At 44.0% G+C, this 18,529-nt stretch overlaps 1 protein-coding gene across 3 annotated transcripts in view; it reads left to right on the top strand.

Moving 5' to 3' along the window:
• ATP8A2 (ATPase phospholipid transporting 8A2) overlaps positions 1–18,529 on the top strand; it is a 476,575-nt gene that overhangs the window by 53,755 nt on the left and 404,291 nt on the right. The window contains exons 3-4 of one of the 3 annotated variants that reach the window (XM_069969843.1): positions 15,144–15,243; positions 17,304–17,402. In XM_069969843.1, coding sequence (XP_069825944.1) covers positions 15,144–15,243; positions 17,304–17,402 — 199 coding nt within the window. Of the gene's footprint in view, positions 1–15,143; positions 15,244–17,303; positions 17,403–18,023; positions 18,055–18,529 lie in introns of those variants that run through there. The other 2 variants (XM_069969844.1, XM_069969845.1) reach the window with 2 other exon arrangements.

Raw genomic sequence — 18,529 nt, 5'->3', positions numbered from 1 at the left:
TAAAAAATCCATCAAAATCCAGGTTGGTAAATCAGGGCCTATACATGGGGGAGATTTATGAAACATGGTGTAAAGTGAAACTGTCTCAGTTGCCCCTAGCAACCAATCAGATTCCACCTTTCATTTTCCAAAGAGTCTGTGAGGAATGAAAGGTGGAATCTGAGAAGGGTGCTGCAACTGGTGTTGTGGTATGCAACTGTTCAGGGGAATGGTGGTATGTGGCTAAGCAGAAGTATGGCAGTGTATTTCTGAAAAGGAGAATGACGGTATGTGGCTGATCAGGAGAATGATGTATGTGGCTAAGCAGGGGAATGGCGGTGTGTGGTTTATGGCTGATCAGGAGAATGGCAGTGTGCGGTTTATGGCTGATCAGGAGAATAGCAGTATGTGGCTGATCAGGAGAATGGCGGTATGTGGCAGACCAGGAAAATGGCAGTATGTGGCTGATCAGGACAATGACAGTATATTGCTGAATAGGAGAATGACAGTATATTCCTGATCAGGAGAATGGCAGTATGTGGCTGATCAGGAGAATGGCGGTATATTGCTGATCAGGCGAATGGCAGTATATTGCTGATCAGGAGAATGGCGGCATGTGGCTGATCAGGACAATGGCGGTATATTGCTGATCGGGAGAATGGCGGTATGTGAGTGATTAGGAGAATAGAGGTATGTGTCTGATCAGGAGAATGGTGGTATATTGCTGATCAGGAGAATGGTGGTATATTGCTGATCAGGAGAATGGTGGTATATTGCTGATCAGGAGAATGGTGGTATATTGCTGATCAGGAGAATGGTGGTATATTGCTGATCAGGAGAATGGCAGTATGTGGCTGATTAGGAGAATCGAGGTACAGTAAGTGGTGGATCAGGACAATGGCGGTACATTGCTGATCAGGAGAATGGCGGTATGTGGCTGATCAGGAGAATGGCGATATATTGCTAATCAGGAGAATGGCGGTATGTGGCTGATCAGGAGAATGGCGGTATAATGCTGATCGGGAGAATGGCCGCATATGACTGATAAGGAGAATAGAGGTATGAGTCTGATCAGGAGAATGGTGGTATATTGCTGATCAGGAGAATGGCGGTATGTGACTGATTAGGAGAATGGCGGTATATTGCTGATCAGGAGATTGGCTGTATATTGCTGATCAGGAGAATGACGGCATGTGGCTGATCAGGACAATGGCGGCATATTGCTGATCGGGAGAATCGCGTATGTGACTGATTAGGAGAATAGAGGTATGTGGCTGATCAGGAGAATGGTGGTATATTGCTGATATATTGCTGATCAGGAGAATGGCAGTATGTGGCTGATTAGGAGAATCGAGGTACAGTATGTGGTGGATCAGGAAAATGGCTGATGTGACTGATTAGGAAAATGGCGGTATGTGGCTGACAGGAGAATGGCGGTATATTGCTAATCAGGAGAATGGCGGTATGTGGCTGATTAGGAGAATGGCGGTATATTGCTGATCGGGAGAATGGCCGCATATGGCTGATAAGGAGAATAGAGGTATGTGTCTGATCAGGAGAATGGCGGTATATTGCTGATCAGGAGAATGGCGGTATGTGACTGATTAGGAGAATGGCGGTATGTGGCTGATCAGGAGAATGGCGGTATATTGCTGATCGGGAGAATGGCCACATATGGCTGATTAGGAGAATAGAAGTATGTGTCTGATCAGGAGAATGGCGGTATATTGCTGATTAGGAGAATGGCGTTATGTGGCTGATTAGGAGAATCGAGGTATGTGGCGGATCAGGACAATGGCGGTATATTGCTGATCAGGAGAATGGCGGTATGTGACTGATTAGGAGAATAGAGGTATGTGGCTGATCAGGACAATGGCGGTATATTGCTCATCAGGAGAGTGCCCGTATATGGCTGATTAGGAGAATAGAGGTATGTGGCTGATCAGGAGAATGGCGGTGAATTGCTGATCAGGAGAATGGCGGTATGTGACTGATTAGGAGAATGGCAGTATGTGGCTGATTAGGAGAATAGCGGTATGTGGCTGATCAGAAGAATGGCGGTATATTGCTGATCAGGAGAATGGTGGTATGTGGCTGATCAGGAGAATAGCGGTATATGTCAGCAGTAGAAAGGCAGTATGTGTCTGGTAGAAGAATGGCGGTATGTGTCTGAGCAGGAGAATGGCAATATGTATCTGATAGCAGAATGGCAGTATGTGGCTGATAGAATGGTAGTATGTATTTGATAGGAGATCGGGGGTATGTGATTGACCAGGAGAATGGCGGTATATATCTGAGCAGTAGAAGGGCAGTATGTATCTAATAGGAGAATGGCGATATGTGTCTGATAGGAGAATGGCGGTATGTGTCTGAGCAGGAGAATGGCAGTATGTATCTGATAGCAGAATGGCAGTATGTGGCTGATAGAATGGCAGTATGTGTTTGATAGGAGATCCGGGGTATGTGATTGACCAGGAAAATGGCGGTATATGTCTGAGCAGTAGAAGGGCAGTATGTGTCTGATAGGGGAATGGCGATATGTGTCTGATAGTAGAATGGCGGTATGTGTCTGAGCAGGAGAATGGCAGTATGTATCTGATAGCAGAATGACAGTTTGTGTCTGGTAAAAGAATGGCGGAATATGTCTGAGCAGTAGAAGGGCAGTATGTATCTGATAGCAGAATGGCAGTATGTGGCTGAGAGAATGGCAGTATGTGTTTGATAGGAGATCGGGGGTATGTGATTGACCAGGAGAATGGCGGTATATGTCTGAGCAATAGAAGGGCAGTATGTATCTAATAGGAGAATGGCGATATGTGTCTGATAGGAGAATGGCGATATGTGGCTGATTAGGAGAAGGGCAGTATGTGATTGATCAGAAGGGCGGTATGTGGCTGATCAGGAGTAGGGCGGTATGTGTTAGGCAGAAGGACAGCACTTCTATCACACACATACACGTCCATATACCAAATTACTAAGCTCCTTCTTCTTGGGAATAAAACTACACTATTAGTTTTGCTTTATGTGACCAAGAAGTGAAGTGATGAGCTCGGTCATATAGACTGAAATATTGTTCCCTAGCTGAGACATTTACAGACCTGTCACCTCTGTGTATGATAGAGCGGCTCCTGGTCTCCTCTCATTCTCCACATTGAGAGTCAATTGCTCAATCAAATCAAGTCCAATAAATAAGAGGGAGGCCGCCTCCTCTGTTCCTATAAGATGTCGCTTCTTGTTATGATCCCGTAATTCTGCTCAGCTCATCTCGTCTCTGCTGCCAGCCCGAAGATGTGATAGAACTTATTAAAGATAAAAGATACGTCCTCCCTGTCCTGCGTCTGAATATTAAGTGAGCTGATGGCGGAAGAAGTTAAAGTGAGTGAAATGTATAACTTCTTTAATATGTATCAGATTCTATTACTGTGTGCATCTTGCTGAGCATCTTTATTGGGTAATGCATTTGGGCAGTACGGCTGTTCTGGGCTTCAGTGCTAGCCTGCTGTTACTTTCATAGAACACTTAAAGCGGATATTGGAAGGCAGCATTTCTATAGATCGTCATCAATCAGGTCCTGCTGGCTCAACAGATACTATGATCGCTGGTTGTATCCACCTTAAATGCCCTGAATATGAACCATTGTGATTAATATACTGAGTAAAATACTGCGTGTGAACATAGCCTTACACAGAGAATGCACACAGTGATGTCATAATACAGGAATAATGGACACAGTGATGTCATAATACAGGGATAATGCACACAATGATGTCATAATACAGGGTTAGACTATGTTCCCGCTAAGAGAACTGGCAGTCACTTAACAGAAAAGGCAGCTATCTGTTGATAATGATGGATGCAAATACAGTGGTACCTTGGTTTCAGAGTAACTTGGTTTAAGAGCCGTGCTTTGGTTTAAGAGCTCCCTGTACTGGGTGGGAGAAGGGAGTGGGGGAGGGGCATGGTCTGCATAGCGGGGTCTACAGCACTGTGCTCTGACCCAGGAAGTCTCCTTCACCTTCCAAATCATAGCAGATCCACCTCAGGCTGGGGCTTACATCAGGGGACAGGACTGTGGAGGTAATCTCTTCATAGCTGAAACCTCTTTCTCCCCGAACAGAGAGTGCTTCTATACTGTGCTCACATATACCCTGCTCATTCCTTTACACTCAGCCTTTTTGTGTTTCCCATGCTCTCCATTCCTGCTATAATGGGCCTGCACTCACACTCAGCTATACACACTGCTGCTCAGGCCTGTATTTGGAGTACATGCTGCCCTAGGCACTTTTGCCTAGGCACCCCTCCCGATGCATTAAGGGTGTGGTTTGTGGAGGTGTGGCCTTTTGCGGGTGTGGCTTGTCACGGGGGGGGGGGGCGGGGGGAATTGTCCCAATTCTGTCCTTAAGACAATACAGAGGGAGCATTACGGACCCCAGTATTAGTGTCCCCAGTATATTACCCCAGTATAGAGAGTGGTATCCCACGTTTCCAACTGTGCCTACTCTTCAGCTCCCCAACCTCTGCTTATACTGAGGTGCCAATACCCCTGGGAAAGCTGGGTGACTTCCATTATACTGACTACAAGATGCTGGGAAAGCTGGGTGACCTCCGTCTTACTAGGTATAAGATGCTGGGAAAGCTGGGTGACCTTCATCATACTGATTATAGGATGCTGGGAAAGCTGGGTGACCTCCATCATACTGACTACAAGATGCTGGGAAAGCTGGGTGACCTCCATTATTGTCTGAAAGATGCTGGGAAAGTTGAATGACTTCTATTATACTGACTGCAAGATGCTGGGAAAAGCTGGATGACCTCCATCATACTGAGTACAGGATCCTGGGAAAGCTGGGTGACCTCCATCATAGTGAGTAGAGGATCCTGGGAAAGCTGGGTGACCTCCATCAGGCTGACTACAAGATGCTGGGCAAGGATGCTAGGAAAGCTGGGTGACCTGAGTATACAAAGAGGGGGCATGGGATCCTGTATTATACAGTACCCCTGAACAGTACATGGGGGGGGAGTACAGGTACAGAATACCCTCCCTCTCACCATACTTCTTACTAGGCCATGGTGCAGGGGAGAGGGGATACTGTATAAAGATCCCACCCAGATTCTGCTCATGGCCTGGGGGGCGTGGGGAGCTCCAGCGGGGCTGCCAGGGTGGTCGCTAGATCGTTCGGGCAGCCCATAGCATATAGCAGCGGTCTGCTACTGCCGCTCCTATTTCATGGAGTGACGGCAGCAGATCGTTGGTATAGGAGTTGTTTGTCTTTCAAAATTTAAAAAAAACACGACTGCAACGATCAGCCAACATCGTTCATTTCGGCTTATTGTTGCCTTTTATTACACAGGACGATTATCGGCCATAATGGCCGATATTGGCCTTCTAATATGTAAAAGTTGTCGCACACCATAGCAGTAGCTGTGCCTGCTACCCCAGTAGTTACACCCATAGGCTATGTTCACACTGCGTATGAGTCCGGCCGTAGTGCGAATCGTGAATATACGCACGTAGTTTTGAGGTTGATGCGTTCGCTTGAAAGTATACAATATACGCCCGCACAATGCACACTACGTATGAGCTACGGCCGGATCGTATATGGCGCCGTGAAAAATGAACAAGAGGACGGAAATGTTCCAACTCACGGCCGTGGATTTCCATGCGGTCTCGTACAAAGTACTTATTTCAGCCAAATTGAACTTGATTTTTCGATCCAAAAGGTTCTGTGAGTTTTATTGGGCTGGGCGAAGATTTTAAAGTAAATGACCTGCTTCAGATCGCTGTACGGCGGTGTATGAAATGCGGCCGGACTCATACGCAGTGTGAACATAGCCATAGATTGTAGAAAGATAATGTGCACATGCAGCGCTCTGGATAAAGTAAACTTTCACCTTGTAATCTGCTGATGGATTTCTATAACAAATGAGACTGAGATTCTCTGCATCCCTGTACGGATGATCAAACAGTGGCTAAAGGGAGAGGTTTACCACTATTAAGAAATTAAAAGCATATTAATCAGAACCTTTCTGCAGCTTGCCAGTCACGACTGATGGATTGGGGCCAGGGATTGGGCTGTTAGAACATTATCCAAAATATTAGTATTCCCTCTATACTAGATGCTGCTAACTGCATTGCCAATTCAGACAGCATTAGAAAGTCAATACGGTATTCCCTCTCCAAGCCATGATGTCTGCTTCTAAGAGTTTACTATCCAAATTAGAGCTGTGCCGCCAATGATTTAGGGCAAAATGAACTAAGAATAGCAATGGGAGAAGCCACTGGGGGATCCTTGGGAACCCGGTGTTAATTACCAGAATAATGATTTGCATAATCGCCCTGTTTATATTAAACAAGTTGTTGGATTTAGGATCTCACTGGAACTAGAAATGTGATGACATAAACAGAGATGGGATCCTATGGCTTAGCGGTTAGTGACGAGTTGTAATAGGATATTGTGTGCAGGAATACATTATAATCACGCTCAATAATACAGCATGGACCTGCTGTGCTGCCCAACTGGATTTACTTTGGGCAAAACTCCAGGTTTTCAAAATTTATCCAACTCCAAGATGTGGAAGCTGAACTTAAAGTGAATCTGTCAGCTGTTTTAGGCTCCAAACTGCTGACATTGTTAGATAGCTGTTAGAGCAATGAGACAGGTGGTACCTGTCATATTATCTGTCTGTACTTCCAGAATGTAGAAAAATAGGTATAATATAAATAGGTATAGTGGAAATACCGATTTTACTAGCTGGTTCTCATCTTCAGTATTGACCATTTTTGGGTTTTGAGTAATTTGCTGTACAAGCGTTTGGCTGTCATTTTTGAAAAATTGTAACTCGGTAAACAAGCAAAGCTTTGTAATATGAGCCCTGTGGGCCCACATCCTGATGCTGTATGTGGTGAGCCCCTGGCGGAGGAACAGCTGGTCACTTGTGAGGTGTGACACCACTTCTGTGGTGGTCGGCCGAGATGTAGCCGGACCCTGAGATGTTGTGTTGTGGCGCCAGTGCCGGTTGTAGTGTACACTGTGTTGGTGTGGGGCGAAGAATCACAGTCTCTTTATCATAAATAATCTCTTGTTTACTTTAAAAGTACTTGTGTGCAGCAGGTAATACAACTTTTCCTTGACAGGGTACGTTTCTCTTGAGAAAGCACTTGATAATACACTCGTTAGTACACTTGATAGTACAGGACCCAGTTCTGTGATAGAAGTATAGTCGTGCTGACTAAGTTGCGTGTTGAGAGATACAAAGAATCAGAGGAGCAGAGAGGAGGATGTCATGAGAGTCCCAACCCAAGTAGTACTGTGCTCTGCCGGGATGTTGGAGAATGAGGTAGAAGAATACATTAAAAGAAGAAGAGGAGAATACTTGTGCCTGTGTTATGACCTTTGGGTCTTTGCACCACCTTATTCCCACCAGTGTCGGGTGACCCATCCTATGAGGGTGACACAAGCCCCAGACCCTGTTACCTGGGATGAGCAGAATGCTGAGGATTCCCTGCTGACAACCCCGCTGCGAGATAGAGTTCCTAGGCTCTTAGCAACTTTGCTCTATCCGGATCAGTTCCTAGCTTATTGCTGTCTGTGGATACTGTGCTGCACTGCGACTCTCCTAGTCCACAGCATGGGTTGAGATGATCTCTGACTTGTACTCTACTGTAGAAGTTTAACACTACATAGTCTTATGTGAAATAAGCTGAGAAGAAGCTGTTAGCTGTGTCTTGTCTTGCTTCCTACCCATACGGGGATCTGACTAAGACTGACTCTTGAGAGTAGGGGGACCTGGCAGAGGGCCAAGGCCCAAGAGGACCGCTGTAAGGAGCGTTCTAGCTTGCCTTACAGCGTCCAACACAAAAGACCTTCACCCTTCCTCTACCCATGTGACTACCCATATTCCTCTCCAGCGTATCTAAGGGCCGCTGTGAGTGGGTCAAGAGTGCGTAAGAAGAAGTAAAGTGAGAGATGATAGGACAGAAGAAGAAGAGACTCCTATCAGTTCACAGATCCATGTGTCATACAAATAAACATTAACCCTTTCCATACTTCAGCCGTGCAGCATCTGTGTACATACATCTGTATTAGCGACATCTAGTGGTGAAACTCTATTAGTACTTCATTACCACTTACAAAAAGTACCGACTTTTGCGAAGAGTGTAACCAATAGCAAAACCCGTGGTAGGACACCACACTGTATGAACTGTATTGGGTCAGAGGCATGTTCTGTACCCCCAATACTATACTCTGATTCAGATATGGTGCACTTCTCTACATAGCAAGTCTCCCTGACCTTTGGGACTCTCAGCAGCGGGCCGCCCCTGTAGTCCGTGAATGACTGATGATCCCAGTAGCGCTTCCTTGGTGATGGTATTCCCCTGACTAACAGGAGAGATGCTAAGCTTTTCCCTCAGTTCCTATCTGGTGTCTGTAGTAAGGGACCAGCCTTCCAGGACCAGCGGTGCAGAACTGTGGAGGTCCGGTCTCTGTATCCTGCTCTGTGGCTTTCAGCTGTGATGTGAAGTCCACTGTCACGTGAATCCCTGAAGCTACTCTTCCTGCCACAAGGGGTGAACAGCTGGAGGCATGGGCACAGATCAGTCGGGGGTCCGCTGGGGATGATGACTTTAGTCCTGCAGGCGTCTGGCCCAGGTGAGAGAACAGGGGATCTGTGCCGGTCCAGGACAATACCGCTGCTTGCATTGGGGGCCTGAAGTGTGCACGGAGGAGGTAACCTCGGAAAACATACTTTAACTGTAATCCCCCTTCTCTGTGGATTGAATCATCTGCCTTTCAATTGCTTCTTATGGGGAAATTTTCTTTGATATGATTTGGATTACAAGCATGTTCAATTTCACTGTATTTTTACAAAAATATGTGTTCCCAGAGCTGCTGGCTGCCAGATAGATGCACCGCTGCATTCTGCCTGTCATTCAATAAGCCCTTTGTGTCCTTATCCCGGAATTGAGGGTTATTTTAAGGCTATAGAACTGTGTTTGCATTTTGTGACATACAGTAATTGCTGCGATCATCAAACTTCTTAATTTTTGATTTATTAATATTGAATCAATAGAAGAAGAATTCCCATCTGAGACAAATGACTGGTATCTGTAAATGTTCCTCGGAATACGCTCAAATTATGCCATGTCTGCAACTATTGGTTTTGGGCCGGCTCGGCCTCCAGGCCTTGGGTACGGCCATAACCTTTGCATCCCCTGACTCCTAGGGACGCTGCTGAGTATTTTCTTCGGCTTTTCACACCATGTTCAGAGAGATTCCATTTGACCCTTTGCCGTAAATAATTAAGTACAACGAATGATTCCTATTCTGTGTGTTAACACAATGCTGGCGGATGAGATTTCCTCGTGTGAAGAAGGCTGTTAGTTCGCCTTTTGTACTGTAAGTTTGGTTTTCCTGGAATTAAACCTCATTGGCCTCTTAGAGCTTCAGCGGCTTTCCAGGATGGCGTCTCAGCTTTCATATGGCACTGCCTAACACAATAGTGCATTATGTGCTTGTAAGGTGATCCACTCTGTGTCATGACCAGTGTTTGTGTTACTGTTTCTTTAATATTGCAAAAAAATATATATGTATAAAAATTATTTTCTTGTCTGGCTGCAAAATTAAAGGTGTACATTAGGTAAAAAAAGTAAAAATGCTGTAGAAGCATATAGCATTGCTTACTTATTTGCCCTAGTTCTGAAACCGCAAAAATTGATTTGTTTTGTATGTCCCAGTGAAGCAGTTGCTCAGTACTACAAGTCCCAGAATGCATTGTTTTCCCTCAGCTCTTCAACACAGTCCTCCCACCCTGCCTACTCCCCTCCTTCATCACTCATTTCCAGCGCAAAGCTGTTACAGACTATTGTCCAGTAAAGTTGCAGCACCTTGTAACGGCAGGAGTGGTGGATCCACTGAACCATCGCTCTCTTCAGGACCTCTCTTCAGGACCAAAAAGTATCTTCTCCCTCTGACCGTCTTCATAACCAGTATGTTGTTAACAGTATAGATGTCAGATGGGACTGCTTGCACAGGAGGAGCGATGGGCTTCCTTGAAAAACAGTTAAGGACCACCGGCATTAGGAGAGAGGGGTGGAAGGAGTTTGGGATCCGCATGGTGGAAGGCAGATGGAATTTATGGGCAGCCAGATTGATGCGTCTTGAATGGTCCAAAAAACCATTGGCCCAACTTGTAGCTCAGGATTTTCAGTCGTACATACTGTACTTGGCAGACAACCAGACTTTGTCACCAGGAGAGAAGGTTACGGCAGGTCTCCTCTTCTTGTCAGCCTGACAGTTCATTCGACCAGTGGCATGCATCAGGAATTGGCATGTCTGTTCCCATATGAACGCAAAACCTTTGACCAGTTCGTTCCCAGCAGGTACATATACAATGAAGGATGGTGAGTTGCCAGTGGAACTCAAGTCCAGATGGTTATAGGAGAACTCTGACCAGGGAAGCAGATTCGACTAGTTGTCCTGATAAGCAGGAACAAAATGATGGAGATAATTTTCAAGGACTTGGTTGACTCTCTCGACTTGCCCGTTGGTCTCAGGGTGAAAGGCTGAAGAAAAGTACTTCACCTGGAGCTGGGAACACAACACAGCACCACCACAGCACACCACAACCTGGAAACTAATTGAGGTCCCCATCTGAAACGATATGTTGAGGCAGGTCATGCAACCAGAAGATATGCTGGAGGAAAGGGCTGGCCAGAAGAGGAGCGGAAGGCAAACCAGGAAGAGGCACAACATTTTTGAAAACCAGTCTGTAACTACCCAGGTGACAGTGTTACCCCCAGAAGGAGGAAGGTTGGTAACAAAGTCCATGGCAATGTCCACCCAAGAACGGTGTAGAATGGGCAAAGGCAGAAGTAGACTGGCTGGATTCAGAAGGGAGGTCTTGTTTTTGGCACAAATGGAGCAAGAAGCCACATAGTCTTTGATGTCCAGGGAAAGACTTGTCCACCAGTAATGTCGAGAGATCAACTGTCCGGTCGTATGGGCTCCAAACGATCAAGGAAGAATTACCCCATTTCAGAATTCTCCTTTTGAGCGCTGGGGGCACATAGGTCTTGCCAGAAGGGACATTCTGAATAACTGAGGTGGCTACCAGCACCAAACATTCAGGTGATATGATGTGGCGAGGGGCATCCTCCTGACCAAGAACATCAGAGGCTTGAAGATAGAGGAGGTTCTTGTAGTCATTGAAGATGGTAATTGGATGCTTCGCCCCTTCCAGAAGATGATGCCACTGTTCCAGAGCAAAGTTAATCACCAGTAGCTCAAAAATCCCAATAGTGCAATTCCTCTGAGCCAGACAGAAAGCCTTTGAGAAGAAGCCACTTGTTTTGATGCCACAATGTATGGTGGGGTGGGAGCCAATGGCTTCCCGCTCTGCAATCACAGCGCAATGTTTAACTGCAAGCGCTGATGAGTTAAAGGGATACTTTAAGGGGATTGCTACCAGGATTATGTCAGCAATAGTGTTGAGCGAATCTGTCAGAGTGTTTGGGTTTGATAATATTAGCCAAACCTGAATGCTTTGCATTTGATTCCCTGTCTCTGGCTGCGTTCACACTACGTATATTTCAGTCAGTATATGTATATTTCAGTCAGTATATTTTAGTCAGTATTGCAACCAAAACCAGGAGTGGATTAAAAACACAGAAAGGATCTGTTCACACAATGTTGAAACTGAGTGGATGGCCGCCAGTTATTTACTGTTATATGGCGGCCATCCAGTCAATTTCACCATTGTGTGAACAGATTCTTTCTGTGTTTTTAATCCACTCCTGGTTTTGGTTGCAATACTGACTAAAATATACTGACTGAAATATACATATACTGACTGAAATATACGTAGTGTGAACGCAGCCCCTGGCTGTATCCATGTTTTCCAGGACTCCCCAGGACTGCCTCCAATTTATGCAGTTGTGGAAATCAAAGGCAGAGCATTCAGGGTTGCCGAACCCAAACATGGTGACAGGTTTGCTCAATAGTATTCAGCAACTAACAGCAGATATACAGTATTTAAAGTGACCGTCATATCAGATATTTTCAATCACTATGTAACGGTAAGTTTTCCAATTCTCTAATATAATTTTGACATGTCAAGTTTTTATCTGTCAGCGTCTAAATGTTCAGACCCCAGCTGACCACTAGAATGTGTAAGGAGCGAAGCGCCCCGCTGAGTGCTTCTCTAACCGCCCCCTGATGGGGCTTTTTGTGCTGTACAGGCAGCCTTTGCTACCTGCCTATATTGTGAGATACAGAGGCTACATATATACTGTATATTGTACCTGTGTACATACGTAATACTCATATAACACCCATGATTTGTTTGATCAGTGCCTATTTGATAAGCTCCCGGTTTCGTATTATGTATTTTAGTATAGGTTTATGTATTGTAGTAGAACATGTGCAGTGTGGAGCCCAGGGAGCTGTATCTAAGCAGTGTAACCAGCTGCATAGAGGTAAACTGAGGATCTTCTGTATCACTGGGTTTTCCCATTGTCTCTACAGTTCTTCTGCATCCCTTTCAGGATATAAGTGGGGCTTTTAATGTTTCAGATATCGTGCATGACTCATATTATATTGTATTTACAGCTATGTAAGTTGTTGCTTGTCTATTGTTTAATCAATAAGCGACAATTCATGAGCCGTGTCTCTAGCGAATAAGTAAATAATGGGGGAAATGTCCTGATTCGGCATTACAGAACACAATGACATCTCAGTGTCTGTATGTCTCTAATGCCAGAACAACATGTGAGAGGAAGAGTAGATGTACTGTGTAACATAATCACTGGGGTCTCCAGTGGTCTCTGCAATTGTCAGGGAGTTTAGTGTATGTTCTGCCAGCTATATAAGATATATTAAGTTGTGCTCAAAAGTTTACATACAACGGCAGAATTTTTGCTTTCTTGTCCATTTTTCAGAGGATATGAAAATTTTTCTTCCACTCATGGTTAGTGGTCGGGTGAAGCCATTTCCTGTCAAACTCCAAATGACCCTGATAAAAAGTTTAATAACGTGTATTGCCACCTCTAATATCTATGTCTTTTGCGGTAGTTGTGGATGATGCTCTTTAGTTTTTCAGATGGTAAAACTGCCCATTCTTCTTGGCAAAAAGCCTCCAGTTCCTGTAAATTCCTGGGCTGTCTTGCATGAGCTGCGCGCTTGACATCTCCCCAGAGTGGTTCAATGATATTGAGGTCAGGAGACCAAGATGGCCACTCCAGAACCTTCACTTTGTTCTGATATCCAAGGAATTGTTAATGCCAGTCAGCAGTGTCGAAACTGTGATTAACAAATGGAAAATCAGGGGCATTGTAAAAACCAAATTACAGGACTCTCTGAAAACTAGTGGTGTGGCTGTTTCAAGATGCACAATAAGGGCCAGTTCACACTAAGTAAACATGGCGTAATTCCTGCGGAATCCCGTTGTGCTCTGTGTGCTGCTGTAAGTGAATGAGAGGGTGCGTTGTCGTCCGCTGTCACCGCTCTCCGCTCAAAAGAAGTAACATGTTACTTCTTTGATCGGAGATGACAACAATCCAAAACACAAGGCTAAGTCAAACTGTCATTGGCTACAGTAGTACAAAGTGAAGGTTCTGGAATGGTCATCTCAGTCTCCTGACCTCAAATCATTGAGCCACTCTGGGGAGATCTCAAGCACCCAGTTCATACAAGACAGCCCAGAAATTTACAGGAACTGGAAAAATGGGCAGCTTTACAATCTGAGAGAATAAAGATCATCATCCACATCTACCACAAAAGACTTCAAGCTGTCATTGATGTTAGAGGGGGCAATACACGGTATTAGGAACTGGGGTGTATAAACCAGAGATCAGAGTCAATTGGATGTTTTTGGTTGTCATTATGATTTAAAAAGAGAGAACACAGTAGTCTGACAATATATGGCTTCACCCAACCACTAACCATGAGTGGAAGAAAAGTTTTTGTGTTATCATTCATATTCTCTGAAAAAAGGACAAGAAATAAATTTTTTTGCTGGGGTATGTAAACTTTTGAGCACAAATGTATCTTTGACTATATCCAGCCAGGCTCTGTTTCCTATGTAGTAAGTGTGAATATCTAAAGCCAGAGTAATAGCATACGCGCTTGTTTACACGTCCAGCACCGCCGCTCCAGCAACGTTCACAGGACACATTTATCTGAGCCTCTTTAACCTTTACAACAGTGAAAATTCTAATTAAGTCGCTGTATGGATGAAGGATTATTATTCCCAGCAATTATAATCTGCCAATGCTGAAACATTAACCCCTTAACCACCAGTGGTTGATCCAGACACTTTTTTTTGCTAATTTTATAGAAGCAGGGGTTGAGCATTTTTTTTTTGTTTTTTTTTTTTGCATTTTTTGTACCTAATTTTTTGTATATGAGAGCTGAGCTGCAGTAACCCCACATGCCCATTACAAAATGAACAAAGTCTTCTTCCAGTTCTGTTTTTTGTATATGGTGGGTGCCAGATGACACCCAGATACTGAGCTAAAGATAGGCCATTGATAAGCTTTCACTGGGAAACCCCTTTAAGCTCATCGGTCCCATTGGGTGTCTGCCATGGTATACCTTTTTGACAAGTTACGGACATACTGTATATTGGTGATGTCTGGATGAACCATGTTGGTTAGGGGGAACATGTCATCACTTGAATGTTGCCTGAACCACGGCCATGCCTGTCTTCATTGAAAAATCTCTTTCTATTTGGGTATGGGAAAAGATCTATTATTCAAGGCTGGTGGGGAGAACCTGCAAAGGACTGCCACATTGACTTGTGGTTATGGCAGCATAAAAATGAAAGGTTCCCTTTAAAGACCATCTAAGGCAGCTGCCAACCGTTTTGTGAGCTTCCTTTTTTTTTGATAACCTATCACCAGGATCAGATTGTTAGGGTATCAGTACCCAGCAACCCACTGATCAGCTGACAGGGTCAAAAGTACACAGCTCCATACATTTTGTAGTGGCCATGCTGGGTTACTGCAGCTAAGCTCCCATTGATGCCATGCTATTATGGAGTTTAATTAATAATTTACCGTATGGACTATACATTTTATGTCGATCTCTATAACTCTATAAGTGAATATACTTGCACATTTTATCCTATTACAGCCAATACACTAACCATTGCCTTTGTCCCTACAGCACAGCCAAGTACAGCGTGTTAACGTTCCTACCTCGATTCCTCTATGAGCAGATCAGGAGAGCTGCCAACGCTTTCTTCCTCTTCATTGCCTTATTACAGGTACAATCTTCTATTTTACTTGCAAATAAGTTGATCGTGGGAGATATGAATATATGAGTCTGGGAGTTTAGTCAATGTCTTTTCTCTGCCGCATGCAAATTCCTCTTGGCCATCCAGTGCTTATTGTCAGAAATATTCTACAACCCCCACTTGCTTCTCTGGCCTCAATCAAGCAGAGACAGAGATGGGAAGGGGAGCGAGGAGGCATTACAGCCTATAGTTTTGGTTGGCAAAAATCTAGCATGCACCAAGGAATAAGTTTAAATTAATTTTTTTTTTATAATAATTATATTTACTTGTGTAGCACCAACAGATTCTGCAGCGCTTACAGCACTTTTTGATATAGAAGCCTGTATGTATAGCTGAGAGTATCAACCCCTGCATAACCCAGCCCAGCAATTCTGGCACTTTTCCCCCTCATTTCGTTTGCGCTGTTCACTGTGTGGGATCACTTTTGTTATATATTTATACACCAGATAATTAGGCACGCTACGGTATATAATATGTTTATTTATTTTTATAGGTTTTATTTGTATATTGGGATGGGGGGGTGAGTTAAATTTTTATTGGGGGAGGGGCTTTGGGGTAATTTTACATCTTTCCTTTTTTTTAAACGCTTTGCAAGTACTTTTTGTACATAGGCATAGCATTGATCAGTGTTATCAGTGCTCGGCACATAGAGTCTGTCTGTGGCAGACTTTATGAGCAAAAAGCTGGGCAGACCGCACGGAGGAAGGTAAGAGACCTGCGGCGATCTGTGAAAGCGATCAGGACCCCTGCAGTCGCACTGCGAAGGTCTCGATCGGTAAGTGACAGGAGCTGCTCCTGTCACTTACACTTAAACACCATTGTTACAGTGTTTAAAAAGTTAATGACAGGCTGAAGCGCGATTGGTGCGGCCTGTCAATAATGGTGAGGGCCCGGCTGCTGATTGCTGAGTGCGATTCATAGCACATTAGCAACTTAGGGCATATGGGTATGTCCTGGGTGACAGGCAGCCAGGGTGTACCTGTACGCCCTATGTCGTCTAGGGGTTAATGGGGTCTTATTGCTGAAAATACATGGTAGACACAGCTCTGCACCCAAAAGAGCTCACTCAGCACATACAGAAAACATTTATAGAAATAATACAGATGGGAGGAGAAGACTAAAAATGTGCAGATTATACACAACATTTCTGGCCGCACTACATCTAATAGGATTCTACAGCTGCCTAATGATGGATTGTGATTCTCCTTTGTATAGTGACAAGTGCTCTTTAATGTTGCTGCAACTTCTAATCATATCAAAGCTGCAACTTTACAGAGACAACACTGCTAGGAAGGGATTTTAAGGGGAAAAAGTGACTGTCTTTGGGAATTGACATGGGCTCCTGACTCTCCCCTAGTTGATGATGTTGAAGGAGAGAAGGATCAGGCATGTTGAATTTCAACTACCCGATCCTTTTGTTCTTGAGGAGTCTGGCAGTGTGTTTGGGGGAACTAGAGAGATAGCTGTCAGCCATTCAAGTATTCGAGCAACAGCTTGATAAGCATTAAAGGGGCACTCCTGCGAAAAGTAATTTCCTTAAAATCAACTGGTTTCAGAAAGTTATATAGGTTTGTGATTTACTATTTTTCTATTTAAAAATATCAAGCCGTCCCATACTTATCAGCTGCTGTATGTCCTGCAGGAAGTGGTGTATTCTTTCCAGTCTGACACTGTTCTCTCTGCTGACATGTCTGTCCATGTCAGGAACTGTCCAGAGTAGGAGAGGTTTCCTATTCCTATGGGCATTTGTTACTGCTCTGTCAGTTCCTGTCTCGGATAGAGGTGGCAGCAGTGTCACAATGCAAAGAAAACACAATTTCGTGCAGGACATACTGCAGCTGAAAAGTATGGGAAGACATGAGATTTTTAAATAGAAGTAAACTACAAATTGATATAACTTTCTGAAACCAGCTGATTTGAAAGAAAAAGATTTTCACCGGAGTACCCCTTTAACCATGATCTTTGATGTGGCTGATCTTATCAATAATAATGGGAATATTGGGGATAATGTCTATATTTTTTCTTTACAGCAAATCCCTGATGTGTCTCCAACAGGGAGATACACCACACTGGTGCCCTTAATCTTCATCCTGACTGTAGCTGGCATCAAAGAAATCATAGAGGACTATGTGAGTTATATCTATGCTATACATTGTGTGTTTTTAGGTTATTTTTATACAGTATTGTTAGTGAGGTTGTTCCATGAATAATATTTATCACCTATCCACAGGAAAAGTCGTAAATATGTGATCACTGGGGGGTCTAAGTGGTGGGACCACCACCAATTACATGAAGCAGTGGAAACGCTTGTGTATTGTGACCCTTTTTAGTTTCTATGGTAATTATGGAGCTATAGACTATGGGGGAGATTTATCAAACATGGTGTAAAGTGAAACTGGCTCAGTTGCCCCCGGCAACCAATCAGATTCCACCTTTCATTTTCCAAAGAATCTGTGAGGAATGAAAGGTGGAATCTGATTGGTTGCTAGGGGCAACTGAGCCAGTTTCACTTTACACCATGTTTGATAAATCTCCCCGTATACTTCCATCAGTCCCATTGGCAGTGCATGGAGTGGTAGTGTACAGGCATGACCACCAAACATGGGACTGGGGCCTATATTCTTTTTTTTTTTTTTTCTCATTATCAATAATATTTATCCTTATATCCCCCTCCCAATCCATTAGACAGTTAATGCAATCAATGTTAAGAAGGTGGTGGAAGGGATAGAAAAGAAGGCTGAAATATGGAATAGATTTGGCTTATCAAGGGCTGATAAAATTGTACGTATTAAAGCGATATGCCTTCCCAAGTTATTATACATTTTTGCGGTAGCCCCGGTATGGTTAGAAGATAAATACCTAAAGAGAATTAGAACAATTTTCAACTCACTGATTTGGGGGCGGAAGAAGGTTCGAATGAAACTAGAACTGCTTTGTTCACAGAGAGAGAAGGGGGGACTAGATATTCCAGAGATGGAAAAATATTTTTTGGCTGCTCAGTTATCTTGGTTGGTCCCTTGGAGAGATAATTGTTTTTTTTTCACTGATAGGGAAAGTTCGTGAGATGCCGTTTGCAGATATATATCAAAAGCTGGAAGCAGGATGGTTGGAGGAGGGAGAATGGAAGGAGTGGGATATGGTAAAAACAATGGTTAAAGCATGGAAAAAAAATGAAAAAAATTATTGGGATGGTAGGTTTTTGTGACTTTGCCCCTCTATGGGGAAACAAAAAATTATTGGAAATTAAAAAATTGGG

The sequence above is a fragment of the Dendropsophus ebraccatus genome, chromosome 5, assembly GCF_027789765.1.
Source record: "Dendropsophus ebraccatus isolate aDenEbr1 chromosome 5, aDenEbr1.pat, whole genome shotgun sequence".
NCBI lineage: Eukaryota > Metazoa > Chordata > Amphibia > Anura > Hylidae > Dendropsophus > Dendropsophus ebraccatus.
This window is presented reverse-complemented; position numbering and strand designations above follow the sequence as displayed.